The 18,574-nt window shown below is 39.2% G+C and overlaps 1 protein-coding gene across 2 annotated transcripts in view; it reads right to left on the bottom strand.

Annotated features, from left to right (window-relative positions):
- Nucleotides 1-18,574, bottom strand: part of MEGF10 (multiple EGF like domains 10) — a 106,894-nt gene that overhangs the window by 73,725 nt on the left and 14,595 nt on the right. For both annotated transcript variants that reach the window (XM_075078762.1, XM_075078763.1), the window contains exons 2-4: nt 6,786-6,917; nt 3,907-4,008; nt 2,419-2,519 (exon numbers count right to left, since the gene is read on the bottom strand). In XM_075078762.1, the coding sequence (XP_074934863.1) occupies nt 2,419-2,519; nt 3,907-4,008; nt 6,786-6,901 (319 nt within the window). In that variant the 5' untranslated portion in view covers nt 6,902-6,917. The remainder of the gene's footprint in view (nt 1-2,418; nt 2,520-3,906; nt 4,009-6,785; nt 6,918-18,574) is intronic.

Genomic DNA, 18,574 nt, shown 5'->3' with positions numbered 1-18,574 from the left:
TATCAGCATTTGGCTTCTTTTTATGTAAAACAGTAAAAAATTAGCACATTCAACGTGATTTGAATTTACTAGGTTCTGAGTATTAATATGTTAATATAGAATGAATTTACTACATATACTATTGCTATGTAAAAGCTGTGGTCACACAAAAGATTCATCATCACACTCCTCACATGATCAGTCAAACTGCTGTATACTTCAAAAAGTATACTTCTTAATAAAAAGATAAATATGGTCATTCATATCATCTGTATAATAACTAAATATAGTTAGAAATTTGTTCTTATAAATCTAATACATACACCCTAAAAACAAAAAAGGTTAAAAAAAATTGCCAATCTGATCACAGGTGGATCCATTTTTTAAAAAAGTTTAATTCTAAATATATCATTTTGACCTTGCTTTTTCATGTGCAGAAAACACTTTAAATCAAAGATCTTACTGCTGTGTTTACAAGTTCCAGGAAGTGCTGTAAAACAAAAATATAAATGAGAATAGTGTGATGTGTTATGACATTCACAGGGTATAATTTTCCAGGGATACAAATAAATCCTGTCGGTCAATTTCAGTATGCACCTCACAACAAGCAGAAAGGCAGAAATTAAGAAACTATTTTGCATTTGTATTGAATAAATAAATTTAACATACATATTGACATTTGTTTTCAGACTCTCATTTGTCAGTAAAGACCAAAGGCTTATCCACGGCACTGCTGTCTCCTAAACTGGCTTGCAAAAGCCAGTGGCAATGACAAATCTCTTGTTATCTGTTATTTCACAGAACATTCTCCTGGACAAGCTTCTCAATACCTTGACTGCTATGCCTCACCACTGTCATAGCTGTAAAGCAGACAACAAAGCAATGAACATATCTCCATTTTTCTCATTTCAGCTGAGAAAATATACCAGGTAAAGTGATGTGCCTTAGACAGTTAGGCTGGAAACGTGCCATTACAGAGCCAGCCTTTCATACATGCCTTGGTCCAGGTCCTGTTCCAGGGTGGTGGGACCGTGCTGGCAGGCTCCCCACGCAGACCAGCTGAGCTGGGGTTTGACTTGGGGATGTGACACAAGCTTCATATGAGAGAAGCCAAAGCAGCCACCAAAACAGTTTACACACTGTGGCTTTCCCAATAAGCTGGACTTTTCACTTTTTCCACTTGGCAAGGCTGGCCAATCAGTTGCCGGTTCAGAAACCGGGCAGCAAGACCAAGGGCAGACCCACTGTCCAGAGGCTCCAGCCCCTTTCCTGTCTGTTCTTACAGCGCCCCATATATCCAGAAAAAACTCAGCTAAACTGCCTCCGTCCCTCTGATATTGTTCATTAAGGTTCTGCAGGTTTTTTAAATCTTATTATTAGAAGAGCAGAAGCAAAACCAAGGAATGGATATGGCTGTTTTCCACTATAATGCATGCCCTTTCTGTCTCCTAAAATTAATAAAACCATACGTGTAGGTCAACATCACAAATGACATCACAGAAAAAAGATTGCCCCTGGTGAGCCCAGTTTTTCAGGAAGATGAAAAGATAAAGAGATTTGGTTCCCTGGCTTCTGGAAAACTTACCATTGCAGTCCGTGCTGCACATGTGCATTCACAGGGACAAATAATATTAAATACCATTGAATTAATTTCATTTTTAGCCCTACACATTTGCCCATCTCCAAGAATATGCTATCCTTTACAATTGCTTGCCTACCACAAGTTTCCTGCTGTCAGTCCTACTGACACGAGCATCTAGCTACCCCACTCACCATGACTTTGTACAACCCTATGTTAAACAACCAACCATAAACCTCCAGGGCTCTAGATTAACACCTCTGTTTTCATTCTGCTTTTCTACTATGCTCTTGAATGAATACCATTTTAAGAATCAGACTTTCCTAGGTCTGCACAAGGCCATACAAGAGAGAGAAAGAGAGCTAAGCCAAGGCCACTGCCAAGCTCTGGACACAGTTCTTCCCCTGCAGACTTAGGAAGATGTGGAGGCAGGCATGTGCCACATGAAAAGGCGATGCTGCTGACTTTGAACAGTTGTTACAGATCTCTGTCTGCAAGAAAGTCTAAGCACGGGGATCAGCTGGGGCCCACACTAAAGAGAAAAGCCCTATATTTCCTTCCTGGTTTTGAAGCTCGTATTTATTCACTGTGTTGGAAAATGCACTGACACTTGTGCTGTGCATTTTCCATATGATCATTAGTTAGAATCACATCAAAGCTGGTTAGTTAGGCATCTGAGATCCAATTATCCTGTCATTTGCATATGCAGAACACCAATTGACTTCAACGAGAGCTGCACGAGCACCACTGAATAACTGAGCCCCCATAACTCAGCTTCCACAAGTCGCCCATCAAAGGGGAGTCAAACCAGCATTGTGATAAATGTATGGAATTTCAAAGCAAAGAGAAGCTAAACTTACGGACACACATTTCCCTGCTTTCATAAAATCCAGGGCAGCACTGGGATTTACGCCTGTACATCGTTTTTTCACCATGTCTGTAGGCAGTACGGTAGCTGATCCTAAAGAAAAGAATGAATGGTTGTTACGTACAATTAATGGTTCAGAAACAAAACAATATATATTCTTACACATTTTAAAAAACATTCAGGTATCAGTAAGAGGAGAGGAAAAAAAGCTTGAGGGGACCTTTATTTATCTGTTGCTGAGTTCAAGAGCCCTACTGGTTCCCCAACAAGCCCGGCAGCAGGAAAAGAAGTTAAGGATTTTGGCTACTCAACTAATATGCAAACCAGAGCATCACTGCCTTTGCCATTAGCATCCCCTAAGGAGGCTAAAGGCTGGCGTACAAATCAGTGTGCTTGATCATTACAGCTATCAGTTTCCAAGGGAAAGACTTTCGAGGATCACCCTCCCAAGGGTAAGTCAGCTTTCTATGGGCAGAGATGTCATGAGAAGAGAAGTTCTGGTTAAGGCAAGAGATAGGAGGGCTCAAGGGAGAGCTCGGACCTTCTGGTCCTCTGCACATCTCTTGCCAGGGGGGTGGCTGCGTTTTGCCGAAGCAGCCCTGCAGGGCAGTGGTGAGCAACACACAGAGAAATCGGCACATAAACCCATCAAGAGCTGCAGAAAAAACAGCTTCCTTCTGACATGAGCAAGTAATACTTATCAAAAGCAGGCTCTCCTACCGCTCTCTCCTCTCTGCTCCTCACTGTTCATATATCTCTCCTGCCCCGGCTCTCCTGGCTGCTGACCACGTACTGCACAAAGCAGTAAACACAACCCCACCACACCTGAGACAGTCTGTACTCCCAGCAAAGAACAGCTCATACATAAATGGTGTCATAGGTAAACAAAGTGTAATCTCTCTTTGAATTCAGTATCTGTTTTTTTATGTACTACACCAATCTGTCTCTTCCAACTGCTGTGTGCCAGGGAGCCCTTCCCACTGCTGATGGTTCAAACTTATGGGCATATTCCTCTGAGGAAAATGCTTTTTACAGCTGTCACCAGTTTTTAATCATTCAACCCTTGTTACTTTCTACAAGCACAAGGAATTTCCTTTAATAAAACTCTTTATTTTCCTTTCAAGTAGTGTACACTTTCCTCTGAACATAAGGTTGCAACCAACAAGGTGTCTCTCATGACATTTCTGAACAAATACATCTCGCAGGGTCTGGGGAATTTAATCTGGTGCATTGCACACTTTTTCCCAACCTGTTCTTTTTCTGTTAGCACTCCATGGGATGATACACCCCAACTGGCTAATAAAACATATATGACATTTCTTGGACAAGCATTTTCCAGTTGACACAGACCACAGCAGTTAGAAAGACTAGTCACTATAGCTAAAATATCCCACATATCATGCTTGATTTTGACAGACACAAAATCTTTACAAATATCTACAATATCAGCAGTCTTACAACAGTAACAATTATACATCACCTGTGTCGTGTGCACTTAAACCAATTTAGGATGTCAGTACAACTGGTGTAATAAATTTGATCAAAAGGATGTGGATATGACTCTTGCACTGTAACTGAATAACTGGGGAGGGAGAGAGAGAGAAGGAAGACAGGTTATCAAGCAAGTCCTTTATAGTACAGTCTGATTTAAGTAAATGTTCTACAGAGTCCTAGTACAGAAAGGAATAGTATTTAAAAATACTCACGTGCAACAAAAACTCTCAGAAAGTTCAAGTTTAAGTAAGACATGAACCAGCTAACTTTATAAAACAAAAGATAACAACTGAAAGGTTTTCCTTCCACCAAGCAAAGAAGAATACATACGTGGAGACCCATCATGTCTCTGCTGTGGAACACATTTGATGAAGTAATGCTACTTGACATTAAAGAAAAGAAATATAAGCCTAAATTTAAAAAAGATCTAAAACACCTGTGTCCCAAATGAGTAGCAAATTGAAGTAGTGTGTAGTATGTGTTCTCTTGTGGCAATAAACTTTTACTAACATTACTGAATAGCCAGAAAACTAGTTAAGAGCCACAAAACAAGGTTACTTCTGCTACCATACAAAATGGAAAAATCTCTCTGGATTTTCTGATTTTTTTTTTTTTAAACTGTAGCTGTATCCATAGCAAAGTATCTTCTTTGGTAGCGGAAAGGTCTGCCAGTGTATTTAGATACTAAGTGGGTGTTAGCACAGAAATACACCTAAGTAATAATTACTGCAAAAATGATATAACAATTATGCCATCAAACAGTCTATTCAGCAATCAGAAATTACAAAATATTAAAGTCCATACCTTATTTTGTTTACTGGCTAATTTTTAGCACAGAACTTTTTTTTTAATTTCAGAAATACTATAGTGAAGTCCTATTATTATTTTCTGCCAAATTATACACACAGTGTCCTAGAAATAAATCTATGCTTTGAAGTCCAGAGCCTCCAGAGCTGTCAGCAGGGCAAGAGCAACAGAGCCGTGATGCAAAAGGGGAAAAAAAATGAATCATCTTAGACAACTCTTCAGCAGGCTGTTTGTGCTGGCAGTCAGTCAGTCCTTGATGGCGCAGAGGGGTTAGGAATACAGGAATGCATGGCAAGTTCCGGCAGCAGGACTAATTCCCAGGACCAGCCAAAACACTTACTAAGTATGTAGCCCATCAGGCTTTCATGGACTTTCACTCATGCCCTCTTTGAACGCTCAGCACCTATTGCAGGGTAACAGCCATAATCTCCTCTTCCTACTATCATCACCTATATTGCGGGAAAACACATCCAGACCCACTCACTCCAACCGCCCCGAACTCACTGCCGGTTTTTCCTACGTCCATATGATGGTAAGCAACCCTAATCCACACAGCTGTCTGACCTAGCCTGACAAAATACTGGTGGGGTGCCGACGCTTGCCTGAGGCTCTGTGCTCTTTGTTCGAGGCAAGGCACACTCTACCCCTTCCTGCTGTGATTGCGGTTCATTTGTAAAGACCATTTTATTACTGGCTCGAGTAGATTTATTTAAAGCATATAGCATTGCCAGTGACAGCAACAGTAAAGAGCTTGTATCTGGGGTTTTACTCTTTCATACTTAGGTACCTTTGTTGCCTGCTCTGAGCAACAGCGTGAATGTTTCTGTAAGTTTACTTGGAGTTCCTCCCCATTTCTCAGACTCAGCAGAAGTAGTAAACAACTTCATGCAACAAAATGGATGTGCCTGCTAGATATATTTTTCTTTCTGTGGACTTCGATTAGTTTGTTTGAAAATACATTACGCAATGTAAATAGTTATATTTGGGGGTTTTTCCCCATGTTGCTTTCGCTATGTTGTAGCTTCCCTCAAAACCACTTTTATGTATAAAAACAATAAATGAAGCATACACAGTATAGAGCAGTATCCAGTAACATCATAGACATATGCCTGTATACTGTAAACAGGTATTTAGTATGATAATTACTTCATATACACGTTGTTGCATAAGCCAAATTGTACACAACAGTAGGCACAAAGACTCTAAATGCGTCACATGAAGCTCAGATAACTTCGTGGGGAAAGTCCTTAAGTGACAAGTTTTGATTTTCTTTGTAAAAATTCAACCATAACAACTGCAAATAAATGTACAATGGCTTAGCAGCACTCCCAGTGATTAACATAAAACACAGTTTACCTTAAATGCAGGAAATACTGATGTCCACAAGTGAATAGTTAGACTGTCTCAGGGACAAGGTGATCAATCATGGACATAATAATAATGAGACTATAAGGCTTGGTTTCACGACTATAACCTTTACACAAGAAAAAAAGTACAGCAAATGCTTGTGGCTCAACCCCTCCTACCCATTGTGGCATTCTCCTTCCAATTAACATGAAACTGGGTGAAGGAACGAACCAACTAAATTGATTAATTTCTTTCTGTATGTTACAAATTTCTGAATCTCATCAAAAAATTAAACAACAAATCTTAATTCAGATTCTGTGAATGTTGAATAAGAACAAATCAGCATAATCAAATTTGGCCAAACTCCAATATGGTTAATTACATTTTGCATATGTAAAAGCTTCTTGTCACTTAAATTGATAAAAGCTATTTTTATTCACTTCTTGTACCCAGATGGTTGTGTAACGTTGCTGGTGCCACTGTAGGGTTTTTTGCATCCTAACCCCTTGTGCAAAGATGACTGCGTTTCAGCCCAGCGTGAAATAGTCTTTTACTTAGCTGTGAACTTACCTTCCCCATGCAGTAATGCAAAATTTTTTGCCAGTTCATTACTCAACTAAAAGCTTTAAATCTTTTAAAATGTGCCAAGTAAAACAAAAAAATTATTACAATCAGAATTTACATCCGGTGTTTTCCAGAAGAAAATATTACCTTTCCCAGTGGCTACAAACATTGGGATCTTCCAGGTTCAAAGATAATGTTGTCCCCATCCAATGGTACAGGAGTATGACAGGGAAGCCAGAAAAGGAGTTCAAGTGAAGAACCATCTTTCAAAAAAGGTGGCTGTAAGAAAAAAAAAATTATAATACTTTATCAATATTGACCCATATATAATCAATATATATGATATAAAGAAAAAGGTACTTCAAGAAACACACACTGCTTGCCTAACAGCAGCAATATCGTGCCCATATTGGAAGAAGAACCCAAAGGAGTAGTTTCACCCAAGCGGCAGGGCAGTCAGCTAGTGAACAAACTACATTTTAGAGGTCCCACTGTCCCATCAAACTGCAGGCAGCCAGGCTCAGTCTGTTAGTGATGGTTTGTCCACACCAAATGACAGAGCTGCAATTTAAAATAAAGGCCAGCATTTGCTCAAGACCACAGAGTAGAAAGGTTCAGCTGGTGACTGTCAGAAAACCTGCACATCACTTACTCACAGGAGGGGTTTGTACTACTCCATTTCATTGCCAGCAGCACCCCCCATTCCTGCAGCCTACAGACCTCGTAAAAGTCCAGGTGCCACCCCATCTCAAGCAGCATCTTTCATAAAAAGCTCTTCCCCAGAATTGCACACTGACTTCATTACATGGCCTCCCTAAAGATGCCTGAGCACCCAGGACCGAGGCCAGCAAGGGGGGTGATGCCCAGGGTCTGCTTGGGAAAAGCTGTGCCCTATGACCTGGGCACTACCTCGTCCTGGGTATCTCCATTAACTGCCTTCCTACAGGGCCCAGGGAACAGCATCATGTGGAGAGATGCAATTCAGAAGAACAAAAAGCAGTATAAAGCTGTTCTGCAGGACTCGGTGTGGTACTGGTTTTTTTTAATGCATATATAAAGGAAATTTCATATTTGCGTGAATACTCATCAGTTCTTCAAGATGCTAAACAACATTATTGGAAGGTGCGATGTGAGCTCAGGACTTGTAAAAAATGGCACAGTGCTTTTACTAACATATAATTTTCATGCAAACAAATTAATCAGGGGAAGGGTTTAAATTACTTTGCTTTACATTTTTAACAGACAGCCTCATTCTGCATCGTTACTGCTCTTTAAAGTTGAATTCCCAATATAGTTTGTGAAAATATCCCCTCCTCCACCAGTCATACAATTCCCAAATAGAATAAATATTCTGCTCATAAAAAAGTTACTGTAATAACATAAAAATCTAAAAGATTATCCTATTGCTTTGACTAGGTCTACCTTTGTTTTCAAGCAAATTATTTTAATTTGCATACCAAAACACTTTTAATCCAACCTGCTATTAATCCAACAGTGCCAGAATGAATGCGGATAATAGGTAATTTGTCATGACTTAAGCAACTGCATTTCCCTTTCAGTGAACATTTGACCTTATATCCTCATTTTCCCACAAATTTTAATACTATGTAGCTACAGAGATCACCAAGCAAATGAGATCTTTGAGTCTAATCTGTAGTATAGTAAGAAAATAATTTCTAGTAAATATGTTTGTTTTGAAATAATACAAATGTTTGTAACAAAGTATATTAATCAGAAATAGAAATTTCTTACTTTAAATATTATGGAACAGAATAAAGCAAACCACAGCAATAACTTTATTTTAAAAGAAAAAGTCCACTGGGCGATGAAAAAAATCCAAACTTTACAAAACCTTCTTCAGAAGTCTAAATAAAAAAGCTCACAGAAAGGAAATATTATATTTAAAATATCTGAGGATCCAGAGATGATCCCATTTTGCTAAACCCCTCTTGAAAAATCAGGGCTGCAGAAAGACATTTAATGGTCTGTAACTGTTTCTCTGCACGCACACTGCATAGCAGTGCAATGTGCAATTGCTTAAAAAGCAGTAAAATCAGCTGTATTTTCAGCTAATAATTTCAACAAAGTGGTGATTTCCCTCATCAAAAATAGTCACTTTGATTATGCAGACTGCAAACTGTATTTCCTTTTTTTCTTTTATTATTCTCAACTTCAGTAACTTTCCTTTTGGATACATTTAACAAATTAAAAAAAAAATCATTTGCATGAACCCCCTAGTGTAAAACTTGATTGCATTCCAGATCTTTTGCTTAATTATTAGGGAAAATCAAAACAGAAAATCAGTACAACTGATTAGCATTGCTAAAGTGTTTATATTAGCAATAAAAAATGTAGATGACTCATTTAACTCTGTAGACTCTGTCTACAGTCTGCACTGAGATACCCTGTTCAGAGATTCACTTTTCCTATTATATATTGCTTAAATTATCTCACCCAATAATGCATCAATATCTCCACCATCTACATATACATAGTACCTGTGGTTTAAGTACTGAAAATGTTCATGTTGGAGAGCACCTTCTCTATGCAAATTAGTGATTAGTAAACGTATGAAAGAGTAAATAACTCATGCTAAAACAGAAAGCTCTTCTGACCTCCTGCAGCACATTGCATAATTTATGTTCCTGAGCCATAAACAGGAATTTTGCTATCAGGCATTGAGCTTTCTACTGTGAGTAGCACCCTTGCCCCCTATGAAAAAGAACTTCAAAGATGCAAATGGTTGTTCCCAAAATGCTCTCCAATACCAGCAACACATTTGCATGTACAGGGAAGAGAAAAAACTTCATATTGAAGTTAGCAAAATACGTTTTCCAGTCATTTTGTTTGTTAACCAGCACATACAACTCTCTCAGTGCAGGTGAAGCCTCTGACTTCACAACCTGACTGACCGACCACGCAACAAATCTAACCTAGCCCGTGCCATTGTACTGCCAGGTCTCCCTTCCACTAAAGTACATGACAGAACACGTATGTCTCAACAGAACACTAAAATCTGATTGCCCCTTAGCATTTTTTATACTATGTGAGGCAAAAACTTTAGCTGACAAAGCTGCATCTTTACTCTCATTGTGACAGGATCTTTTAGCAGGTCCTGTGCAACATGAGGTCTGTTTAGCTCAGAGACTTCTCTGTTTCCCTGGACTTTAATACGGTCACTTGATTCAAAAACACTAACAGGAAAGCAGTGCAGCTGCATGAAGCAACTGTAGCCTACTCCCCTAAGTTTCTGTAATCTAATTAAGGAAATTTAGCTCATTATATGTTTATTATATCAAAGGAAGATATTAATAGTCGTCAATAATAGTCATATTAAAAAATTAATCTGATCATCCCAAGGCATGTTATAATTACTAACAAGCTCATTTTAAAATGGTGTTAACAGGTGTAAAGGTATCCCAAAAATATACTCCCAGAAATTACAGGTACTCCTCTAAAATACATTTTAATGTGAGCAACTATATGAACTACTTTTGTCTCTCTAGTAAGCAGGTGAAAAAGCCTGTATGTGCACCACATAAACACAGACAGTTAAACATTACTACCCATCATCTGAGATTTGTAGGCACTTTCTCTGCTACTACCAACTGTGTTGACAGTTTTGTACACATTTTGCTTTGGTTTGGGGTTTTTTCCCTATAGAGTTCAGGATCTAAACCAGAGAAAGAATAGATAACTAGAAAAAGCAAACAAATGCTTGTCCTTTATGCCATGAAAACTGAGACATGATCACAAATTATCCCTTCACCTATCCAGAGCAGAGCCACAAGCAAAACTCAGGGCACAGTTCTCCCTCAGATTTGTCTTAACAAAAAGTAAATAAATACAAGAGGAACGTAAAAGAAGTGAAGGTTGCTCAAGGCTGCAAACAAGTATTCTTTGGTCAGCAAAATCAAGCGTGGCCGGTGAATTAAGCAGGATTAGAACTGCATGAGCAACAGAGAATAGTATGATACAGTTGCTAACACGACATAATGGACCCAAGACCAAGGGAAACGCTGATGTAGCTTTCTCATTACTGTTGCAAAAGCATTTTTACCACTGCAACATAAAAATTTCAGCAGGAACATGCCATTTAGTTAGAAGAAAAACTCCAGAATAGTAAGAGCTTTTCGTACTCTATCACGGTATCTCTAAGGTTTTACAGCGCTCATTTCTGCCTTTCTGCAGTGATACAACAAAGGTATGTCGAATGGTTCTTTGGGCTGTCATCCCATGGGCTGTTCTTATTTACGCTTACATGTCATTAACCTGCATGTACAGCAAATGCTATTTTTAAAAAATCTTCATTCTGTCTATCATAGTTAAACTTTCAGACTGAACTGTAAACCACACAGGCATTATTGCAGAGTCCCTCGTGGGTGCCTCTGCCTTCATGCTCCCCAGAGCATGACAAAGCCGGCACCCCATAACAGACTTAGTGACCACTACCTGTAACTGGAAATCACGGCTCCAGATAAGATAAAGATTTTCTGGTGAAGAACTGTTTGGTCTTTCACTTCCTATGTAGTGTTTTTCATAACATTATACTCTCCTCACTCCTGAGGTTCAGCTCCTCTACCAGGGGCACAATTTGTTTATAAAATCACCTCTTCCACTACTGATGTAAGGCAAAGCAAAATTTGAACTGACCTAATCTTGTCAATGATGATTAGTCCCATGTTAACTTCTGTGAAAAAATCTGATTGCTTTTATTGATTACATTAGGGAATTAACAGATGAAGAACAGAAGGCATTTTTTCCTTTGGAAATCAGTCTATCAGTTTGATGCTGTGTCACATGAAACCTGACTCATAAACCAAATGCAAATTAACCTGAATAGAAGAGTTGTCACACAGCCCCTAGACCGGCTGAAGACGTACAACCACAGCAAATGTAAACAAAGTGACAGGTCTTTTCTTGAATCCTCAAAATATGTCACTCCAAAGGTATCATCACCAGTTAGGGGAGCTCAGAAGAGATCAACGTGCAACCCATCAGGCAAGGCTGAGACTCTGCCTAACAGAAAATGTGTGGGATCTAGAGAGTTAATACGGAATTTGCTAAATAATAACTCAAATTGAATTACCCTATCACACCCCCCATGATCAGAGATTACAGGGGCCCTTCCTGATGCAGCTTAATCAAATCTGACCCTCTTAGCTCATGCTTCTTTACTTTTAAACCTCCCTGCTCATCCAAACATGTGCTAACTGACAGGTATGGCCTTAGCCATGCACTCACTGACAACCTGACCCTGCTGGATGAATTTGCTAAATATATGACTAGCCATATATTGGTTGTACTGTACCAACTGCATTGTACAAACTGTACAAACCCAATCACTGAGCCCTGCTTCAAACCACAGTATTAAGTTCTATATTTCATACCCTAGCACTCAAAAGTAACAGCCCTTCCAGCCTTCCTCTTCACACATTTATTCTTCTGCAAGACTTTTCACTCCCGAGGTCCCTCTGGGGGTGGCAGCCACTGATGCCAAGTAAGACAAGTTTGGGCCTTCAGGCCAATGCCACCACATCCCAGGCTTCCCTTCTCAAACGCTAGCAGGTCTTGCATGAAGAAGAGAGTACCCCTAAGTCACTCAAAAATGGTTATACCACAAACAAAGTCTCAAATTTAAGTAGTATCTGAGATTAAAAGTGAAATAAACTGACGCATTTGAAGAATCCAAAGGTGTTTAAGATGCAACAAGGGCATGAAATGGAAATGAAAATAATTTAGACTTGTGCCTGAAGATTTTCCAAATAAGAGGCTAAGTGTGCTGGAACAAGCCTTCTTTATGGGGACAAATATACTGCTACTTTTTTCAAGTGCCATGTTATTATGAAAAAGAAATCATTAATTAATTGCCATTTTTCTTCAGTTAATAGATTGGATTATTTTAATTATCAGAGATTTCTAGGCAAAGGAGGTTTATGTAATCATAATGTTTATGTATACATTCTGATCTCATGCCCATTAACTTCCAAATCCATTAGTCATTTAAACTGGAGTTAATACAGGCGAAGAAGTCTTGAACTGTCAAGTTCTAGAGAAGCCACTGTTAACCCACAAGTCTGGAGGAGACCAGGTTTTACTTGCCCACAAGTCATGGAAACACCTGTTTTGAAAGCTATAGTATCATGATCCTTTAAGCTATGTTATAATTTCACAGGCTACATATCTGTACCAGTCCTGCTAAATATAAAATAATACATTAGCTGATCTCAAATAATAGAGAGCACCTGTTAAAGTGTGTTTTGGAGTAGGCACCTTCTACTTAAACACAGAAACTTTCCGGTGGAAACCTGAAACCTGGAGAGGTTGGGCACTGTCACACCGCACATTGTTTTGTGTGTCAAACAATCCCTTGGAACGCAATTATAAGGACAGTTCCGTTTCCAGAATTAAATAAGGTAATTAGTAACAGTGGAGAAACCAGGAATCTTTAACTGTCATCAAACATCTAGCCTTATACTAGCAATGCTACCCAGTGCCATGGCACGGCCCCAGATGGTTGGACCCTCCATAGCACTGCATGCCCCATCATCATGCTCCAGTACAGACCCAAAAGCACAGTGCTATTCCATCACCAGCATATACTGGGTCCTCAAGGACTCCATATTTCCCTGCAAGTCAGTCAGCAGTGTCTTTTACAAGATTTGCTCTTACTGTAAAAGATCACTTGAGAGCTTCCCTAGGATCTCCTGGCGTTTTGAAAAGCAAGACTCTTTTTGGCCCACCAACTTCACTTACTGCCATGAACACTCTCAACGTACAGTGAGAGTTTCCATAGCCACTAAGCTGGCAGGGATGATATATCCATTTATCAGTCCTCTTCTCCCTCACATCAGTATTAAAAGGAGAGGGAAAGAAAGTTCAGTAGAAGTCAAGTTTGCATGAGGCAAGGAGGCATGGTAAAGACAGATGCCAGCATGCCAGATCCTTTGCAGACTCATTATTATTCCTCTGAGGCAAGCTGCCAGACATCACAAGCATGGGGTCACTTCACTGGAGCTGCCATTGTCCAGTAAATCAGAGCACTGTTCATGTTGAAAGAGTTTTTTTTTCCAGGCAGATAAGTATAGGTCTTGAACATGCAAATCTGTGATCATTAAGGTTACCTACAGCACATGGTACGGTATGCTTAAAGATTATTCATATGGGAAGTTAAGAGGATGAATTGTTAACAAAAATCTTTTGACTAAATGTGCTCTCTGGTTATTTTTCACCCAGATTAAAAGTTACCAAATAAAGACAGTTAAAGCTGTCTAGAATCCAAACCAAAGTATCTGAAAAGCACACTTTTAGAAGATGAAATAGCACCTAGAACATAGACCCTGATACACTTGTTTTTACACAAGACACTAAGTGAACCATATGAAACTATGTCAGGTAAGTACACATTAACTACCACTGGTCTGGGTATTAGTAAGCAATAATATATTGCTTTAACTTCAGGCTTTCATGAAAAAAAAAATTTTAAAAAAAAGGAAAATTCCTCAAGATGCTTAATGCTCCTTCTTCCCAAGCCAAATAATGAAACAAGAGTAAGTGATGGACAGAGAAGCTATATGTGGGATGAGGAAGGACAAACAAAAGGAAATTGTTTCTAAAAAGAATTTATAATAAAGCAATTTTGTAAACACAGACCACTGAAAATCTTCAGAGGGTGTGTCTGTACTGTTGATGGTAGCATTGCCTCAGGTTTGTATTTTTGGGTAAATGGCAACATGCAGCTTGTCACCAAGTGATGATTTGGGACCAAGAGTAGTTCCCCCTTCAACACACAGGGAAGGGCACACAGGAGCCCTCAACCATTTTTCCTCTTAAGCATGTCTAGATCCTCAGTGGTCGCTGTTTCCCAGCTGACTGCGGGTTTGTGGGTGAGCTATTGCAGCTGTTTGTTGCCTACACTCTCCAGGCAGGACTTCAAGGCCTTCCTCCTCCCCTTCCAGCCCCTCTCCACAGCTGCGGATTGCCCCAAGGCTGGCCAGCTGCCCCCACAGAAGCCACAGGCCACGTTTTGGAAGAAAACAGTGGTGGGATACAGAGACATGCAGGAGCCAGGGGCTGGCTGGTGATGTCACCTGTCTGGGACAAGGGTACTGATGCAGGGACCAGCAGCTTTCAGTCCATCCACAGATGGCACCTATCACAGTTAACAGTCAGTTAACAATAGTGAAAGCAAATAATGTATTTTAAGAGAGGCTATACTATATAGGGCTTGATACAAATGTTATATCCACACAGACTTCCTCTCCCCCCTCTTTCCCTTTTCTTCTTTTAATCTAATAATGCATTCCTTGCTGGACTTTCAGTCTGTAAATTAATCCCAGGGCTATTTTACCAGTACAGGTGAAGGCTAGAAGGTTAAGAGTAAAAACGGCTGAATGCATGTGTTTAGGTAAAGTTATTTCTCACGTTAGATGTTAGTGGCATGTGTGAAAGCTCTGTTTATTACAGAATAACATGATAAGAAGCCTGTATCGAATTTTTAGCATCACCAGACATCTGATATTTTTTTTTTTTTCTAATGGGAATCATAAGAAAGGATATTGTATTCATGGATGCAATTGTGAAAATTTTGAGGTTGCTGACAAGTTGCCTGGGACAATCCCGTGGTTGCCTAAATACACCGATGCTCTGGTTCCACTGCTGCAGAAATCCTCATTCACAGTTTTACCCTCTCTTGACCATAGCTTTTGTGACTCCTTTTTTCCTATTATCTCAAGTACCAGGCTTCCGGACACTGTGTCACTTCCAGTTTATTGCCAGCTTATAAAGGAGTACAATTACAGGACTCAGACAATTCCTTTAGCTTCCTATGCAATTTAGGATCCATTTCAAAAGTGCCCACCTTCCTTCAAAAGTCTTCAGCTTTCTTGTTTCAGCCGTCTTCAAAGACCACGTCTGTTTCTTTCCTTCCCCCATTACATGCACGTTCTCTTTTTCCACACATATTTCCATCATACATTAGATTCTTCCCTTTCCCAGACAGAGCCTCTGTTACCACTGGCACAATTCTTCAGTCTGTGGCTCCCCACACTTGTCACAGCCTTTCACTGGACCCTTTCATTACAAAAATCAGACATATGAACACCCTCATTTGTTTCTATCTTCTAGTTGCTAACAAGTTGTTATAATTTTTTAACAAGTTTGTTGGTAACACATTTATCAATATTTTTCATTTATCTTTGTACATTATCCAAGGAAATGCCATTTTGCACATAATGCTCTACAGAGGATAAAGTTGTCACTCCAGTTAGCTCTTGTTTTCATGATTTAGACTGAGCATTTCACTCCTGTAAATCCTTATCACAGTACTTTGTTGCAGACTTCAGTTTTCAAATGATCTGCTTTTTTTAAAAAAAGTTAACTCTGATGCCATCTCATTTTAACAGCTTCTGAACATTTCAATGAATTACTTATCAGCTTTTCTTTTCCACTTCCAGCAATCTAGTTCAAAGCATCTATGATCCATTGCACAAGCCTCCCGTGCCCTTCCCTGCCACACCCCACCCAAGTACATCCAAAACATTCTGGTAGAAGAATGGGGAACCCAGAAGTGTTTCTTTTGACACTTCATTCATTCAATTCTTCTGTCTTTTATTTCGGTGTTTGCCAAGGTTAGAACGGATGTAGTACTCCTGCATTCTTTCCTCATAGGGGAAAATGGAAGATCATAATGCAAAACCGAAAAAGACTGGTTAATTCTAGGGTTTTTTTTAAAAAAAAAAACAAAACCAAAAACAATTAAAGGGACAAAACCTATTCCCGCTGAAGTCAAAGGGGATTCTTCCCTGAAGGGCTTTCAGTGATACTGCAATATAACCTGATGAGACTATCTGTTAGAGTGAGCAACATGTAAAACTCTGGGTTTCACAGCAGTCTGGCTCAATAACACTGAGATACCCTTTCAGTGCATCTTTTGGAGCTGCTACTAGCTGGAATAAATGGAAGGAGCTCTATAGCCCAACATGTGCAAGCCAGACCCATTTTCCCACCTACTCATTTCATTTCTCACCCATCTCACTGTCTCTTTCCACTACAGTTCATTTACTACTGCTCAAGGCTCAACGAGATGCCATCAAGTCATCCTACTGTGTCCATTTATACTGGTGGCAGCTGTATATCATTGTTACTGCTGCAGGAGAACTGGGGCAAGACTTAAATTTTATTCTAACTGTACACCTTTCATAATGCTAGTAAGCATATGCAGCTATGGAAACAGTGCTTATATCTGTAAGCCTTTGCCCTGATCTTTACTTCCTATCTTGTTTGATTTGCATTGCTCCTTGATGTTACAGGGTGACAATTTTGTCTCATTATCACATCTGTGGCCTGTAATATCTACAGACATAATATGAACAACAGGTTAAGAAGTAGCTGAACATTTAAGACACCTAAACTCCACACTACATTCTTCCTTGAAAATATTACAAACTTAAAACCAGGTTTGCAGTTGTGTCATTTTAGTGCTTAGTCTCCATATCTGTCAGCAGAGAACAAAAAAATATTCCTGGAGGGAAATACAGACTGCCATGTGCCAATGGTGTCTGCAGGTTTTCCCTCTTCCATGTGTTTGCGCGTGTATGCGTGCATGTGCGCACGTGCACCTGCACATTGGTGCAGATATACATGTGCAGGTAAATGTACACAGACGCAGACAGATTCAGCATATTCCTAGATAAATAGTTGAAGCTGTAAGACAAGACGCTGTGCTTTAGTGAATAAATTGACACCTGTAAGAAATAAAACTGCTACCAACACTCATGATGGACAGTAAAAACCATGTTCTTTCCGACAAAGTAAACAACTTCATATTTTATGCATAAAAACACTTTGATACTAAAAGAGTAATTTCATATCAAAGTTTCCAGTTCTGATTTTTATTTGTTTCCGTTTTCTCTTGTCAAAATTTTTAAGACATCTCAAATCATTAGATTTCTAAATTAATGTATTTTAATGATGAATTTGGGCACTTTTAAAGAGTACCCAGTACATCATTAAAATAAACTAATGCAGGCAAGTGACTTAGAAGCTCTAACAATCAAAAGAATACTTTTTTGGTTGTAATTAATATCTTTTTTCAAGATAATTTCTCTTATTAAAATATGTTAATTTACTTTGGTTACAGGTTATCTGAAACCTTCCCAAATGTCTGCTGCTAATTCCAGCTGGAGGCAATGTAACTTGAACCTAGAAGAATCAAGACCACATTTTTATTAACTTTAGGACAAGGCCCTAAATCCTTCAAATGTTATCCTTCAGGACACATGTTGCTTTCTTTAAACATGTACCTTGTTGCAGTATGTGTTGTAAAAGGACAGCAGTAGCACGAGAACATATCTGTCGTTACAAAAATGGTCTATTCATAGCATTGTCTGACAAAGCACCTTTAGTAACAAGGCACCCTATTCAGAGATCTAATTTTTGCAGACATTTGTATGCCAAATTAAAAAAAAATCTCTGTGATGGTGGGTTTAATGAGGTACTTTGTTATTCTCTGTAATAAAAATTAAAAGAGAGAGACAGAATTCTTCAGCTTAATTGCCACATCTGTTATTAGGCACTTTACTATGATTGACTGGAGTGTATGTGTCAGAGACTGTGCCAGAAAACAGGCAAACTTGGTAAGTAGACTTATAACTTACAGCCCAACTGGCATTAGCAGCATCTCTTACAACTTCTACTGCCACACAGTCAAAACTACAGGAACATTGGCCTTGGTTCAGTCATTCATTAAAAATAAAAACAAGTATTGCAAATTGGAGGGGGTGGGGGGAAGGGTGTTAAAGGGAAATTAAAAGCATTCACTGTTTTCATAAGGAAAGGCGGTGGTCATCCGAATGTGTGAATGAGCCATCTCTCATTAACAGATGAGACACATACGCAATCCAGAGTTTGGAAGCTGCACAGGACGAAATCTCACA

The sequence above is a fragment of the Phalacrocorax aristotelis genome, chromosome Z (genome assembly GCF_949628215.1).
Source record: "Phalacrocorax aristotelis chromosome Z, bGulAri2.1, whole genome shotgun sequence".
In the NCBI taxonomy this organism is placed as follows: Eukaryota; Metazoa; Chordata; class Aves; order Suliformes; family Phalacrocoracidae; genus Phalacrocorax; species Phalacrocorax aristotelis.
This window is presented reverse-complemented; position numbering and strand designations above follow the sequence as displayed.